Source organism: Salvelinus fontinalis, unplaced genomic scaffold, assembly GCF_029448725.1.
Source record: "Salvelinus fontinalis isolate EN_2023a unplaced genomic scaffold, ASM2944872v1 scaffold_0151, whole genome shotgun sequence".
Lineage (NCBI taxonomy): Eukaryota > Metazoa > Chordata > Actinopteri > Salmoniformes > Salmonidae > Salvelinus > Salvelinus fontinalis.
Window position 1 is genome coordinate 159,689 of NW_026600360.1, and position 17,112 is coordinate 176,800.

Sequence of the window (17,112 nt, forward strand, 5' to 3'; positions counted from 1 at the left end):
GTCGTCTGTCAGCCCTGATTCTATTCTCACAAGTCCTCTGTGCCTGTGTCAGCCCTGATTCTGTTCTTCACCAGTCCTCTGTGTCTGTGTCAGCCCTGATTCTGTTCTTCACCAGTCCTCTGTGTCAGCCTTGATTCTATTCTCACCAGTCCTCTCTGTCAGCCCTGATTCTGTTCTTCACCAGTCGTCTGTCAGCCCTGATTCTATTCTCACCAGTCCTCTGTGTCTGTGTCAGCCCTGATTCTGTTCTTCACCAGTCCTCTGTGTCAGCCCTGATTCTGTTCTTCACCAGACCTCCTTGTCAGCCCTGATTCTATTCTCACCAGTCCTCTGTGTCAGCCCTGATTCTGTTCTTCACCAGTCATCTGTCAGCCCTGATTCTGTTCTTCACCAGACCTCCTTGTCAGCCCTGATTCTATTCTCACCAGTCCTCTGTGTCAGCCCTGATTCTCCTCTTCACCAGACCTCTGTATCAGCCCTGATTCTGCTCTTCACCAGTCCTCCTGTCAGCCCTGATTCTGTTCTCCACCAGTCCTCTGTGTCAGCCCTGATTCTGTTCTTCACCAGTCCTCCGTGTCAGCCCTGATTCTGTTCTTCACCAGTCCTCTGTGTCAGCCATGATTCTGCTCTTCACCAGTCATCTGTCAGCCCTGATTCTGTTCTTCACCAGTCCTCTGTATCAGCCCTGATTCTGTTCTTCACCAGTCCTCCGTGTCAGCCCTGATTCTGTTCTTCACCAGTCCTCCGTGTCAGCCCTGATTCTGTTCTTCACCAGTCCTCTGTGTCAGCCCTTATTCTGTTCTTCACCAGTCCTCTGTGTCAGCCTTGATTCTGTTCTTCACCAATCCTCCGTGTCAGCCCTGATTCTGCTCTTCACCAGTCCTCCTTGTCAGCCCTGATTCTGCTCGTCACCAGTCCCCCGTGTCAGCCCTGATTCTGCTCTTCACCAATCCTCCGTGTCAGCCCTGATTCTGTTCTTCACCAGTCCTCTGTGTCAGCCCTGATTCTGTTCTTCACCAGTCCTATGTGTCAGCCCTGATTCTGTTCTTCACCAGTCCTCCTTGTCAGCCCTGATTCTGCTCTTCACCAGCCCTCCTTGTCAGCCCTGATTCTGCTCTTCACCAGTCCTCCGTGTCAGCCCTGATTCTATTCTTCACCAGTCCTCTGTGTCAGCCCTGATTCTGTTCTTCACCAGTCCTCCTTGTCAGCCCTGATTCTGTTCTTCACCAGTCCTCCTTGTCAGCCCTGATTCTGTTCTTCACCAGTCCTCTGTGTCAGCCCTGATTCTGTTCTTCACCAGTCCTCTGTGTCAGCCCTGATTCTGTTCTTCACCAGACCTCCTTGTCAGCCCTGATTCTATTCTCACCAGTCCTCTGTATCAGCCCTGATTCTGCTCTTCACCAGTCCTCTGTGTCAGCCCTGATTCTGCTCTTCACCAGTCCTCTGTGTCAGCCTTGATTCTATTCTCACCAGTCCTCTCTGTCAGCCCTGATTCTGTTCTTCACCAGTCGTCTGTCAGCCCTGATTCTATTCTCACCAGTCCTCTGTGTCTGTGTCAGCCCTGATTCTGTTCTTCACCAGTCCTCTGTGTCAGCCCTGATTCTGTTCTTCACCAGACCTCCTTGTCAGCCCTGATTCTGTTCTTCACCAGTCCTCTGTATCAGCCCTGATTCTGTTCTTCACCAGTCCTCTGTATCAGCCCTGATTCTGTTCTTCACCAGTTGTCTGTCAGCCCTGATTCTATTCTCACCAGTCCTCTGTGTCTGTGTCAGCCCTGATTCTGTTCTTCACCAGTCCTCTGTGTCAGCCCTGATTCTGTTCTTCACCAGTCCTCTGTGTCAGCCTTGATTCTATTCTCACCAGTCCTCTCTGTCAGCCCTGATTCTGTTCTTCACCAGTCGTCTGTCAGCCCTGATTCTATTCTCACCAGTCCTCTGTGTCTGTGTCAGCCCTGATTCTGTTCTTCACCAGTCCTCTGTGTCAGCCCTGATTCTGTTCTTCACCAGACCTCCTTGTCAGCCCTGATTCTATTCTCACCAGTCCTCTGTGTCAGCCCTGATTCTGTTCTTCACCAGTCATCTGTCAGCCCTGATTCTCCTCTCCACCAGTCCTCTGTGTCAGCCCTGATTCTGTTCTTCACCAGTCCTCTGTATCAGCCCTGATTCTGTTCTTCACCAGTCCTCCTTTTCAGCCCTGATTCTGTTCTTCACCAGTCCTCTGTCAGCCCTGATTCTCCTCTTCACCAGTCCTCTGTGTCAGCCCTGATTCTGCCCTTCAACAGTCCTCCTTGTCAGCCCTGATTCTGCTCTTCACCAGTCCCCCTTGTCAGCCCTGATTCTGTTCTTCACCAGTCCTCCTTGTCAGCCCTGATTCTGTTCTTCACCAGTCCTCTGTGTCAGCCCTGATTCTGTTCTTCACCAGTCCTCCGTGTCAGCCCTGATTCTGCTCTTCACCAGACCTCCTTGTCAGCCCTGATTCTGTTCTTCACCAGTCCTCCTTGTCAGCCCTGATTCTGCTCTTCACCAGTCCTCTGTGTCAGCCTTGATTCTATTCTCACCAGTCCTCTCTGTCAGCCCTGATTCTGTTCTTCACCAGTCGTCTGTCAGCCCTGATTCTATTCTCACAAGTCCTCTGTGCCTGTGTCAGCCCTGATTCTGTTCTTCACCAGTCCTCTGTGTCTGTGTCAGCCCTGATTCTGTTCTTCACCAGTCCTCTGTGTCAGCCTTGATTCTATTCTCACCAGTCCTCTCTGTCAGCCCTGATTCTGTTCTTCACCAGTCGTCTGTCAGCCCTGATTCTATTCTCACCAGTCCTCTGTGTCTGTGTCAGCCCTGATTCTGTTCTTCACCAGTCCTCTGTGTCAGCCCTGATTCTGTTCTTCACCAGACCTCCTTGTCAGCCCTGATTCTATTCTCACCAGTCCTCTGTGTCAGCCCTGATTCTGTTCTTCACCAGTCATCTGTCAGCCCTGATTCTCCTCTTCACCAGACCTCTGTATCAGCCCTGATTCGGCTCTTCACCAGTCCTCCTGTCAGCCCTGATTCTGTTCTCCACCAGTCCTCTGTGTCAGCCCTGATTCTGTTCTTCACCAGTCCTCCGTGTCAGCCCTGATTCTGTTCTCCACCAGTCCTCTGTGTCAGCCCTGATTCTGTTCTTCACCAGTCCTCCGTGTCAGCCCTGATTCTGTTCTTCACCAGTCCTCTGTGTCAGCCATGATTCTGCTCTTCACCAGTCATCTGACAGCCCTGATTCTGTTCTTCACCAGTCCTCTGTATCAGCCCTGATTCTGTTCTTCACCAGTCCTCCGTGTCAGCCCTGATTCTGTTCTTCACCAGTCCTCCGTGTCAGCCCTGATTCTGTTCTTCACCAGTCCTCTGTGTCAGCCCTGATTCTGTTCTTCACCAGTCCTCTGTGTTAGCCTTGATTCTGTTCTTCACCAATCCTCCGTGTCAGCCCTGATTCTGCTCTTCACCAGTCCTCCTTGTCAGCCCTGATTCTGCTCGTCACCAGTCCCCCGTGTCAGCCCTGATTCTGCTCTTCACCAATCCTCCGTGTCAGCCCTGATTCTGTTCTTCACCAGTCCTCTGTGTCAGCCCTGATTGTTCTTCACCAGTCCTATGTGTCAGCCCTGATTCTGTTCTTCACCAGTCCTCCTTGTCAGCCCTGATTCTGCTCTTCACCAGCCCTCCTTGTCAGCCCTGATTCTGCTCTTCACCAGTCCTCCGTGTCAGCCCTGATTCTATTCTTCACCAGTCCTCTGTGTCAGCCCTGATTCTGTTCTTCACCAGTCCTCCTTGTCAGCCCTGATTCTGTTCTTCACCAGTCCCCCTTGTCAGCCCTGATTCTGTTCTTCACCAGTCCTCCTTGTCAGCCCTGATTCTGTTCTTCACCAGTCCTCCAGGTCAGCCCTGATTCTGTTCTTCACCAGTCCTCTGTGTCTGCCCTGATTCTGTTCTTCACCAGTCCTCTGTATCAGCCCTGATTCTGCTCTTCACCAGTCCTCTGTGTCAGCCCTGATTCTGCTCTTCACCAGTCCTCTGTATCAGCCCTGATTCTGCTCTTCACCAGTCCTCTGTGTCAGCCCTGATTCTGTTCTTCACCAGTCATCTGTCAGCCCTGATTCTGTTCTTCACCAGTCATCTGTCAGCCCTGATTCTGTTCTTCACCAGTCCTCTGTGTCAGCCCTGATTCTGTTCTTCACCAGTCCTCCTTGTCAGCCCTGATTCTGCTCGTCACCAGTCCTCCGTGTCAGCCCTGATTCTGCTCTTCACCAGTCCTCCGTGTCAGCCCTGATTCTGTTCTTCACCAGTCCTCCGTGTCAGCCCTGATTCTGTTCTTCACCAGTCCTCCGTGTCAGCCCTGATTCTTTTCTTCACCAGTCCTCTGTGTCAGCCATGATTCTGCTCTTCACCAGTCATCTGTCAGCCCTGATTCTGTTCTTCACCAGTCCTCTGTATCAGCCCTGATTCTGTTCTTCACCAGTCCTCCGTGTCAGCCCTGATTCTGTTCTTCACCAGTCCTCCGTGTCAGCCCTGATTCTGTTCTTCACCAGTCCTCTGTGTCAGCCCTGATTCTGTTCTTCACCAGTCCTCTGTGTCAGCCTTGATTCTGTTCTTCACCAATCCTCCGTGTCAGCCCTGATTCTGCTCTTCACCAGTCCTCCTTGTCAGCCCTGATTCTGCTCGTCACCAGTCCCCCGTGTCAGCCCTGATTCTGCTCTTCACCAATCCTCCGTGTCAGCCCTGATTCTGTTCTTCACCAGTCCTCTGTGTCAGCCCTGATTCTGTTCTTCACCAGTCCTATGTGTCAGCCCTGATTCTGTTCTTCACCAGTCCTCCTTGTCAGCCCTGATTCTGCTCTTCACCAGTCCTCCGTGTCAGCCCTGATTCTATTCTTCACCAGTCCTCTGTGTCAGCCCTGATTCTGTTCTTCACCAGTCCACCTTGTCAGCCCTGATTCTGTTCTTCACCAGTCCTCCTTGTCAGCCCTGATTCTGTTCTTCACCAGTCCTCTGTGTCAGCCCTGATTCTGTTCTTCACCAGTCCTCTGTGTCAGCCCTGATTCTGCTCTTCACCAGTCCTCTGTGTCAGCCCTGATTCTGCTCTTCACCAGTCCTCTGTGTCAGCCTTGATTCTATTCTCACCAGTCCTCTCTGTCAGCCCTGATTCTGTTCTTCACCAGTCGTCTGTCAGCCCTGATTCTATTCTCACCAGTCCTCTGTGTCTGTGTCAGCCCTGATTCTGTTCTTCACCAGTCCTCTGTGTCAGCCCTGATTCTGTTCTTCACCAGACCTCCTTGTCAGCCCTGATTCTGTTCTTCACCAGTCCTCTGTATCAGCCCTGATTCTGTTCTTCACCAGTCCTCTGTATCAGCCCTGATTCTGTTCTTCACCAGACCTCCTTGTCAGCCCTGATTCTATTCTCACCAGTCCTCTGTGTCAGCCCTGATTCTGTTCTTCACCAGTCATCTGTCAGCCCTGATTCTCCTCTCCACCAGTCCTCTGTGTCAGCCCTGATTCTGTTCTTCACCAGTCCTCTGTATCAGCCCTGATTCTGTTCTTCACCAGTCCTCCTTTTCAGCCCTGATTCTGTTCTTCACCAGACCTCCTTGTCAGCCCTGATTCTATTCTCACCAGTCCTCTGCATCAGCCCTGATTCTGTTCTTCACCAGTCATCTGTCAGCCCTGATTCTCCTCTTCACCAGTCCTCTGTGTCAGCCCTGATTCTGCCCTTCAACAGTCCTCCTTGTCAGCCCTGATTCTGCTCTTCACCAGTCCCCCTTGTCAGCACGGATTCTGTTCTTCACCAGTCCTCCTTGTCAGCCCTGATTCTGTTCTTCACCAGTCCTCTGTGTCAGCCCTGATTCTGTTCTTCACCAGTCCTCCGTGTCAGCCCTGATTCTGCTCTTCACCAGACCTCCTTGTCAGCCCTGATTCTGTTCTTCACCAGTCCTCCTTGTCAGCCCTGATTCTGCTCTTCACCAGTCCTCTGTGTCAGCCTTGATTCTATTCTCACCAGTCCTCTCTGTCAGCCCTGATTCTGTTCTTCACCAGTCGTCTGTCAGCCCTGATTCTATTCTCACAAGTCCTCTGTGCCTGTGTCAGCCCTGATTCTGTTCTTCACCAGTCCTCTGTGTCTGTGTCAGCCCTGATTCTGTTCTTCACCAGTCCTCTGTGTCAGCCTTGATTCTATTCTCACCAGTCCTCTCTGTCAGCCCTGATTCTGTTCTTCACCAGTCGTCTGTCAGCCCTGATTCTATTCTCACCAGTCCTCTGTATCAGCCCTGATTCTGTTCTTCACCAGTCCTCCGTGTCAGCCCTGATTCTGTTCTTCACCAGTCCTCCGTGTCAGCCCTGATTCTGTTCTTCACCAGTCCTCTGTGTCAGCCCTGATTCTGTTCTTCACCAGTCCTCTGTGTCAGCCTTGATTCTGTTCTTCACCAATCCTCCGTGTCAGCCCTGATTCTGCTCTTCACCAGTCCTCCTTGTCAGCCCTGATTCTGCTCGTCACCAGTCCCCCGTGTCAGCCCTGATTCTGCTCTTCACCAATCCTCCGTGTCAGCCCTGATTCTGTTCTTCACCAGTCCTCTGTGTCAGCCCTGATTGTTCTTCACCAGTCCTATGTGTCAGCCCTGATTCTGTTCTTCACCAGTCCTCCTTGTCAGCCCTGATTCTGCTCTTCACCAGCCCTCCTTGTCAGCCCTGATTCTGCTCTTCACCAGTCCTCCGTGTCAGCCCTGATTCTATTCTTCACCAGTCCTCTGTGTCAGCCCTGATTCTGTTCTTCACCAGTCCTCCTTGTCAGCCCTGATTCTGTTCTTCACCAGTCCCCCTTGTCAGCCCTGATTCTGTTCTTCACCAGTCCTCCTTGTCAGCCCTGATTCTGTTCTTCACCAGTCCTCCAGGTCAGCCCTGATTCTGTTCTTCACCAGTCCTCTGTGTCTGCCCTGATTCTGTTCTTCACCAGTCCTCTGTATCAGCCCTGATTCTGCTCTTCACCAGTCCTCTGTGTCAGCCCTGATTCTGTTCTTCACCAGTCCTCTGTATCAGCCCTGATTCTGTTCTTCACCAGTCATCTGTCAGCCCTGATTCTGTTCTTCACCAGTCCTCTGTGTCAGCCCTGATTCTGTTCTTCACCAGTCCTCCTTGTCAGCCCTGATTCTGCTCGTCACCAGTCCTCCGTGTCAGCCCTGATTCTGCTCTTCACCAGTCCTCCGTGTCAGCCCTGATTCTGTTCTTCACCAGTCCTCCGTGTCAGCCCTGATTCTGTTCTTCACCAGTCCTCCGTGTCAGCCCTGATTCTTTTCTTCACCAGTCCTCTGTGTCAGCCATGATTCTGCTCTTCACCAGTCATCTGTCAGCCCTGATTCTGTTCTTCACCAGTCCTCTGTATCAGCCCTGATTCTGTTCTTCACCAGTCCTCCGTGTCAGCCCTGATTCTGTTCTTCACCAGTCCTCCGTGTCAGCCCTGATTCTGTTCTTCACCAGTCCTCTGTGTCAGCCCTGATTCTGTTCTTCACCAGTCCTCTGTGTCAGCCTTGATTCTGGTCTTCACCACTCCTCCGTGTCAGCCCTGATTCTGTTCTTCACCAGTCCTCTGTGTCAGCCCTGATTCTGTTCTTCACCAGTCCTATGTGTCAGCCCTGATTCTGTTCTTCACCAGTCCCCCTTGTCAGCCCTGATTCTGTTCTTCACCAGTCCTCCTTGTCAGCCCTGATTCTGTTCTTCACCAGTCCTCCAGGTCAGCCCTGATTCTGTTCTTCACCAGTCCTCTGTGTCAGCCCTGATTCTGTTCTTCACCAGTCCTCTGTATCAGCCCTGATTCTGCTCTTCACCAGTCCTCTGTGTCAGCCCTGATTCTGTTCTTCACCAGTCATCTGTCAGCCCTGATTCTGTTCTTCACCAGTCATCTGTCAGCCCTGATTCTGTTCTTCACCAGTCCTCCGTGCCAGCCCTGATTCTGCTCTTCACCAGTCCTCCGTGTCAGCCCTGATTCTGTTCTTCACCAGTCCTCCGTGTCAGCCCTGATTCTGCTCTTCACCAGTCCTCCGTGTCAGCCCTAGTATGACTTCAGAGTGCATACACTAGCAGAACACTGATGCTACAATCAAAAAGCAGCATTCGAATTTACACTTCCCCTTCCAATTATGATGTGGGGAGGTCAAAATAATGAAAAACTATCTACCAAATCTATTCATTTAGAAATGTTTATTACTTCTCCTTGCCATTATCATTCACCTGATAAGACAAGCCATATTGAAAACCATATGATGTGGGTCCCTGGGTTGCCGGTTTGCCTGGGAGAGGTTCCCTGGGTCACCAGTCTGCCTGGGAGGGGTTCCCTGGGTCACCAGTCTGCCTGGGAGAGGTGCCCTGGGTCACCAGTCTGCCTGGGAGAGGTTCCCTGGGTCACCAGTCTGCCTGGGAGGGGGACCCTGGGTCACCAGTCTGCCTGGGAAGGGGACCCTGGGTCACCAGTCTGCCTGGGAAGGGGACCCTGGGTCACCAGTCTGCCTGGGAAGGGGACCCTGGGTCACCAGTCTGCCTGGGAAGGGGACCCTGGGTCACCAGTCTGCCTGGGAGGGGTTCCCTGGGTCACCAGTCTGCCTGGGAGGGGTTCCCTGGGTCACCAGTCTGCCTGGGAGGGGTTCCCTGGGTCACCAGTCTGCCTGGGAGGGGGACCCTGGGTCACCAGTCTGCCTGGGAAGGGGACCCTGGGTCACTAGTTTGCCTGGGAAGGGGACCCTGGATCACCAGTCTGCCTGGGAGGGGTTCCCTGGGTCACCAGTCTGCCTGGGAAGGGTTCCCTGGGTCACCAGTCTGCCTGGGAAGGGTTCCCTGGGTCACCAGTTTGCCTGGGAGGGGTTCCCTGGGTCACCAGTCTGCCTGGGAAGGGTTCCCTGGGTCACCAGTCTGCCTGGAAAGGGTTCCCTGGGTCACCAGTCTGCCTGGGAGGGGTTCCCTGGGTCACCAGTCTGCCTGGGAAGGGTTCCCTGGGTCACCAGTTTGCCTGGGAGGGGGACCCTGGGTCACCAGTCTGCCTGGGAGGGGTTCCCTGGGTCACCAGTCTGCCTGGGAGAGGTGCCCTGGGTCACCAGTCTGCCTGGGAGAGGTTCCCTGGGTCACCAGTCTGCCTGGGAGGGGGACCCTGGGTCACCAGTCTGCCTGGGAAGGGGACCCTGGGTCACCAGTCTGCCTGGGAAGGGGACCCTGGGTCACCAGTCTGCCTGGGAAGGGGACCCTGGGTCACCAGTCTGCCTGGGAAGGGGACCCTGGGTCACCAGTCTGCCTGGGAGGGGTTCCCTGGGTCACCAGTCTGCCTGGGAGGGGTTCCCTGGGTCACCAGTCTGCCTGGGAGGGGTTCCCTGGGTCACCAGTCTGCCTGGGAGGGGGACCCTGGGTCACCAGTCTGCCTGGGAAGGGGACCCTGGGTCACTAGTTTGCCTGGGAAGGGGACCCTGGATCACCAGTCTGCCTGGGAGGGGTTCCCTGGGTCACCAGTCTGCCTGGGAAGGGTTCCCTGGGTCACCAGTCTGCCTGGGAAGGGTTCCCTGGGTCACCAGTTTGCCTGGGAGGGGTTCCCTGGGTCACCAGTCTGCCTGGGAAGGGTTCCCTGGGTCACCAGTCTGCCTGGGAAGGGTTCCCTGGGTCACCAGTCTGCCTGGGAGGGGTTCCCTGGGTCACCAGTCTGCCTGGGAAGGGTTCCCTGGGTCACCAGTTTGCCTGGGAGGGGGACCCTGGGTCACCAGTTTGCCTGGGAAGGGTTCCCTGGGTCACCAGTCTGCCTGGGAAGGGTTCCCTGGGTCACCAGTCTGCCTGGGAAGGGGACCCTGGGTCACCAGTCTGCCTGGGAAGGGTACCCTGGGTCACCAGTCTGCCTGGGAGGGGTTCCCTGGGTCACCAGTTTGCCTGGGAAGGGGTTCCTGGGTCACCAGTTTGCCTGGGAGGGGGTCCCTGGGTCACCAGTTTGCCTGGGAGGGGGTCCCTGGGTCACCAGTCTGCCTGGGAGGGGGCCCCTGGGTCACCAGTCTGCCTGGGAGGGGTTGAAAACCCCTGGATTATTACAGGCATTGAAACAGCATTAAGAAACTGAAACAGAATTGAACATTGAAACAGCATTTGAAATGTAAATTTTAAATGTAACCTTTATTTAACTAGGCAAGTAAGTTAAGAACAAATTCCTATTTACAATAAGGGTCTTTCCCGGCCAAACCCGAACGACGCTGGGCCAATTGTGCACCACCCGATGGGACTCCCAATCACAGCTGGATGTGGTACAGCCTGGATTCGAACCAGGGACTGTAGTAACGCCTCTTGCACTGAGATGCAGCATTAAGACATTGAAACAGTATTAAGACATTGAAACAGCATTAAGACATGATAAGGGCTGGGTATTGAGACATGGCCAGGTGATGAGGGCTGGGTATTGAGACATGGCCTGGTGATGAGGGCTGGGTATTGAGACATGGCCAGGTGATGAGGGCTGGGTATTGAGACATGGCCAGGTGATGAGGGCTGGGTATTGAGACATGGCCTGGTGATGAGGGCTGGGTATTGAGACATGGCCTGGTGATGAGGGCTGGGTATTGAGACATGGCCTGGTGATGAGGGCTGGGTATTGAGATATGGCCTGGTGATGAGGGCTGGGTATTGAGACATGGCCTGGTGATGAGGGCTGGGTATTGAGACATGGCCTGGTGATGAGGGCTGGGTATTGAGACATGGCCTGGTGATGAGGGCTGGGTATTGAGACATGGCCTGGTGATGAGGGCTGAGTATTGAGACATGGCCTGGTGATGAGGGCAGGGTATTGAGACATGGCCTGGTGATGAGGGCTGGGTATTGAGACATGGCCAGGTGATGAGGGCTGAGTATTGAGACATGGCCTGGTGATGAGGGCTGGGTATTGAGACATGGCCAGGTGATGAGGGCTGGGTATTGAGACATGGCCTGGTGATGAGGGCTGGGTATTGAGACATGGCCTGGTGATGAGGGCTGGGTATTGAGACATGGCCTGGTGATGAGGGCTGGGCATTGAGACATGGCCTGGTGATGAGGGCAGGGCATTGAGACATGGCCTGGTGATGAGGGCTGGGTATTGAGACATGGCCTGGTGATGAGGGCTGGGTATTGAGACATGGCCTGGTGATGAGGGCTGGGTATTGAGACATGGCCTGGTGATGAGGGCTGGGTATTGAGACATGGCCTGGTGATGAGGGCTGGGTATTGAGACATGGCCTGGTGATGAGGGCTGAGTATTGAGACATGGCCTGGTGATGAGGGCAGGGTATTGAGACATGGCCTGGTGATGAGGGCTGGGTCTCTATCTCCCTCTCTCTAGTCTCTCTGTGGTCTCTATCTCCCTCTCTCTCTAGTCTCTCTATCTCCCTCTCTTTCCTCTCACTCTGGTCTCACTCTGGTCTCTATCTCCCTCTCTCTCTGGTCTCTCTATTTCTCTACCGCACCTGCTGTCTCGACCTCTGAATGCTAAGCTATGAAAAGCCACCCCAGTCATAGACTGTCCTCTCTGCTAGCACACGGCTAACAGAACCGGAGCGCTAAATCTGGGACCAAAAGGCTCCTGAACAGCTTCTACCCCCAAGCCATCAGACTGCTGAACAGCATCTACCCCCAAGCCATTAGACTGCTGAACAGCTTCTACCCCCAAGCCATCAGACTGCTGAACAGCTTCTACCCCCAAGCCATCAGACTGCTGAACAGCTTCTACCCCCAAGCCATCAGACTGATGAACAGCTTCTACCCCCAAGCCATCAGACTGATGAACAGCTTCTACCCCCAAGTCATTAGACTGCTGAACAGCTTCTACCTCCAAGCCATTAGACTGCTGAACAGCTTCTACCCCCAAGCCATTAGACTGCTGAACAGCTTCTACCTCCAAGCCATTAGACTGCTGAACAGCTTCTACCCCCAAGCCATCAGACTGCTGAACAGCTTCTACCCCCAAACCATTAGACTGCTGAACAGCTTCTACCCCCCAAGCCATTAGACTGCTGAACAGCTTCTACACCCAAGCCATCAGACTGCTGAACAGCTTCTACCCCCAAGCCATTAGACTGCTGAACAGCTTCTACCCCCCAAGCCATTAGACTGCTGAACAGCTTCTACACCCAAGCCATCAGACTGCTGAACAGCTTCTACCCCCAAGCCATCAGACTGCTGAACAGCTTCTACCCCCAAGCTGCTGAACAGCTTCTACCCCCAAGCCATCAGACTGCTGAACAGCTTCTACCCCCAAGCCATTAGACTGCTGAACAGCTTCTACCCCCCAAGCCATTAGACTGCTGAACAGCTTCTACCCCCAAGCCATCAGACTGCTGAACAGCTTCTACCCCCAACCCAAGCCTTCTACCCCCAATCTACCATTCTCTCATTCTACTAATCTACCATTCTACCAATCTACCATTCTACTAATCTACCAGTGTACCATTCTACTAATCTACCATTCTACTAATCTACCATTCTTCCATTCAAGCATTCTACTAATTGTTAATACTACCAATATACCATTCCACCAATCTACCAATCTACCATTTGACTAATCTATTAATCTACCATTCCACTAATCTACTATACTACCAATATACCATTCCACCAATCTACCATTCAACCATTCCACCAATCTACTGAGCTACCATTCTACTAATCTACTACACTGCCAATCTACCATTCCACCGATAAATCATTCTTCTAATCTACAATTCTACTAATCTACCATACTACCAATCTACCATTCTACCATTCTACCAATCTACTATTCTACCAATATACCAATCTACCATTCTACTAATATACCAATCTACCATTCTATTAATATACTAATGTTCCATTCTACCAATCTACTAATCTACTATTCTACCAATCTACCAATCTACTATTCTACTAATGTTCCAATCTACCAATCTACTATTCTACTAATCTACTATTCTACTAATCTACCAATCATCACCTTTTAGAATCCTGACTGATTCTGATGCAAAAAAAAAGGCATCAAGGATCCAGAGAACCACATTATCATAGCCATGTCACACACACGCACACACACACACACGCATGTGCACATATACAAGCTCGCATCCCCCACACACACACACACACACACGCACGTGCACACATACAAGCTCGCATCCCCCCCCCCCACACACACACACACACACACACACACACACACACACACACACACACACACACACACACACACACACGCACACACACGCACACATACAAACTCGCACCCCCCACACACACACACACGCACGTGCACACATACAAGCTCGCATCCCCCACACACACACACGCACGTGCACACATACAAGCTCGCATCCCCCACACACACACACACGCACGTGCACACATACAAGCTCGCATCCCCCACACACACACACACGCACGTGCACACATACAAGCTCGCACCCCCCCCCCACACACACACGCACGTGCACACATACAAGCTCGCATCCCCCACACACACACACACGCACGTGCACACATACAAGCTCGCATCCTCCCCACACACACACACACACACTGGCAGTGAACAATTTTTAATTGTGAAATTAATCGGAATCTAAATCTGTATTTTGACAGTTTTGGCTCTGAATGTGTTCCACTTGGGGGCGCAAAGGAACGTCCACAAACTTCAAACACACAGCATCTCAGTGTTGGGCGCCAAACTCAGACAAAGGAACGTCCACAAACTTCAAACACACAGCATCTCAGTGTTGGGCGCCAAACTCAGACAAAGGAACGTCCACAAACTTCAAACACACAGCATCTCAGTGTTGGGCGCCAAACTCAGACAGCTCCATGTCATCGAGTCAGTGGAGTGGGAGCAGTTGATAGTTCAACCAGAACAAACACTTACACACAACGTCCTCATAATAATTCAGCATAGTAGGGTCCTAGTCGTTTATTTATTTAATTGTTTCAATAGCAATTCATATAGATTACACCAAACCACAGTCTGGATTACACCAAACCACGGTCTAGATTACATCTAACCACAGTTTAGATTACACCAAACCACAGTCTAGATTACACCTAACCACAGTGTAGATTACACCAAACCACAGTCCAGATTACACCTAACCATGGTCTAGATTACACCTAACCACAGTCTAGATTACACCCAACCACAGTCTAGATTACACCTAACCACAGTCTAGATTACACCTAACCACAGTCTAGATTACACCTAACCACAGTCTAGATTACACCTAACCACAGTCTAGATTACACCTAACCACAGTCCAGATTACACCTAACCACAGTCCAGATTACACCTAACCACAGTCCAGATTACACCTAACCACAGTCCAGATTACACCTAACCACAGTCTAGATTACACCTAACCACAGTCTAGATTACACCTAACCACAGTCCAGATTACACCTAACCACAGTCCAGATTACTCCTAACCACAGTCCAGATTACACCTAACCACAGTCCAGATTACACCTAACCACAGTCTAGATTACACCTAACCACAGTCTAGATTACACCTAACCACAGTCTAGATTACACCTAACCACAGTATAGATTACATCTAACCACAGTCCAGATTACACCTAACCACAGTCTAGATTACACCTAACCACAGTCCAGATTACACCTAACCACAGTCTAGATTACATCTAACCACAGTCCAGATTACACCTAACCACAGTCCAGATTACATCTAACTACGGTCCAGATTACACCTAACCACAGTCCAGATTACACCTAACCACAGTCTAGATTACATCTAACCATGGTCTAGATTACACCTAACCACAGTCTAGAATTGTCAGGTTTATTCAATGTATTTCTAGCTTCCTCTCACTGAGTTCACTCCTGTTATCAAACTGCTATATTCCAAACACTTTGTGTAATGCTTATTTTATTTGTTTTTATTATTTTACCTTTATTTAACTAGGCAAGTCAGTTAAGAACAAATTCTTATTTTCAATGACAGCCTGGGAACAGTGGGTTAACTGCCTGTTCAGGGGCAGAACGACAGATTTGTACCTTGTCAGCTCGGGGATTTGAACTTGCAACCTTATGGTTACTAGTCCAACGCTCTAACCACTAGGCTACCCTGCCGACCCTGCCGCCCCTTATGAGGAAGTATCCAGTGATTTACATATGTAAATCACAGTCTAGATTACACCTAACCACAGTTTAGATTACACCTAACCAAGGTCTAGATTACACCTAACCACAGTTTAGATTACACCTAACCACAGTCTAGATGACACCCAACCAAGGTCTAGATTACACCTAACCACAGTTTAGATTACACCTAACCACGGTCCAGATTACATCCAACCAAGGTCTAGATTACACCTAACCACAGTCTAGATTACACCCAACCACAGTCCAGATTACATCCAACCAAGGTCTAGATTACACCTAACCACAGTCTAGATTACACCCAACCACAGTCCAGATTACATCAAACCACAGTCCAGATTACACCTAACCACAGTCCAGATTACACCTAACCACAGTCCAGATTACACCTAACCACAGTCTAGATTACACCCATCCACAGTCTAGATTACATCTAACCACAGTCCAGATTACACCTAACCACAGTCTAGATTACACCTAACCACAGTCCAGATTAAACCTAACCACAGTCCAGATTACATCCAACCAAGGTCTAGATTACACCTAACCACAGTCTAGATTACACCTAACCACAGTCCAGATTACACCTAACCACAGTCTAGATTACACCCATCCACAGTCTAGATTACATCTAACCACAGTCTAGATTACACCTAACCACAGTCCAGATTACACCTAACCACAGTCTAGATTACATCTAACCACAGTCCAGATTACACCTAACCACAGTCTAGATTACACCTAACCACAGTCCAGATTACACCTAACCACAGTCTAGATTACACCCAACCACAGTCCAGATTACATCAAACCATGGTCCAGTGCTGGGATAAAAACTCCCAAGGCTGCATGCTTGGATCTGTGGATCTGTGCTAACGTAGTGATGCCTTCATCTATGCATCACATAGCCTATAACCCTAGTTTTCTCCACATGGACCATACAGGCAAGGGACAGGAGTAGACTAACCTAGTCAGAACATGACTAACTCACCTGATGATAACAAACATGACCAGGCAGTTTCCAACCAGTCCGACCACAAACACTACGGAGTACATCACCGCTATGATAAGGATGATTGGCGACATGGGCTCCGGGTCCCCCAGCCAGCTGCCATTAGCTGTGTGGTTGAACAGCTCCGGGAAATCTGTCTGCCACGTGAGGTTGAGGAGGCAGTCCTCGAGGCGAGGGGATGGGCACCGGTCCTCCTTGAAGATCTGCACCACGCCGTTACTGTCATGGGAACCAACGCTGGCCATGTTGCTGAAACCAACCGGGCCAGTGGAGAGACACGAACTGAATGTTACACTGACAAGTATAGTGCTATTCTCAAACGGTGCGTTTTTGCAATAATTAACATGACATTTGCTTGTTGAGGCATTCGTACAAGTTTGAATATAGGCTGTAGGCTAATTATCTGAAGATAATATTTTAAACAGAAAAATGTTCAAGGACATGGACACCCATCATTCAAATAACATCAATCTTACCTTTGATAACTGCTTCTTTTAAAGTTGACTGGAGTGAAAAGTGTCCGCAGTTAAACAGGATATTTTACCATGAACAAACCTTGATCATCCATCCTTTTCCAGAAAATAACCGTTTACCCTGGTAGTGCTAGCTATCACGGTATCACGCGCTCTCAATCAGATTTCCCCGCATGAACTAGCCACTGACTCCCCCGGTGGCTCCAAGCCTAAGGCTCTTGCCGTGAGTGACATCAGAGCGGAGAGAAGGCGGAGACTGAGCCCACCTAGACAGAGAAACACACGGCTATATGCAGCAAGGCAAACTGAAAAGATGGTCGTTCCCAATATGTAGTCGAAATCAGCATTCATTCTTCCCCAATGCAGAATTAATCCTTCCTCAATGAAATGTAAATTAATCCCCCAGCCATAAGTAGACGGCAAGCAGAATGACATATCTCTATACCCAATTCAACTATGTAATTATACTGTTTTATCATTGATAATAGCCTACACGTCT

General features: G+C 50.9%; 1 protein-coding gene across 1 annotated transcript in view; it reads right to left on the minus strand.

Moving 5' to 3' along the window:
- Nucleotides 1–16,887, minus strand: part of LOC129843511 (kappa-type opioid receptor-like) — a 94,277-nt gene extending 77,390 nt beyond the window's left edge. Inside the window, exons 1-2 of the mRNA XM_055912271.1 lie at nt 16,617–16,887; nt 16,120–16,389 (exon numbers count right to left, since the gene is read on the minus strand). Coding sequence (XP_055768246.1) covers nt 16,120–16,385 — 266 coding nt within the window. The 5' untranslated portion in view covers nt 16,386–16,389; nt 16,617–16,887. The remainder of the gene's footprint in view (nt 1–16,119; nt 16,390–16,616) is intronic.
- Between the last annotated feature and the right edge of the window lie 225 nt (nt 16,888–17,112).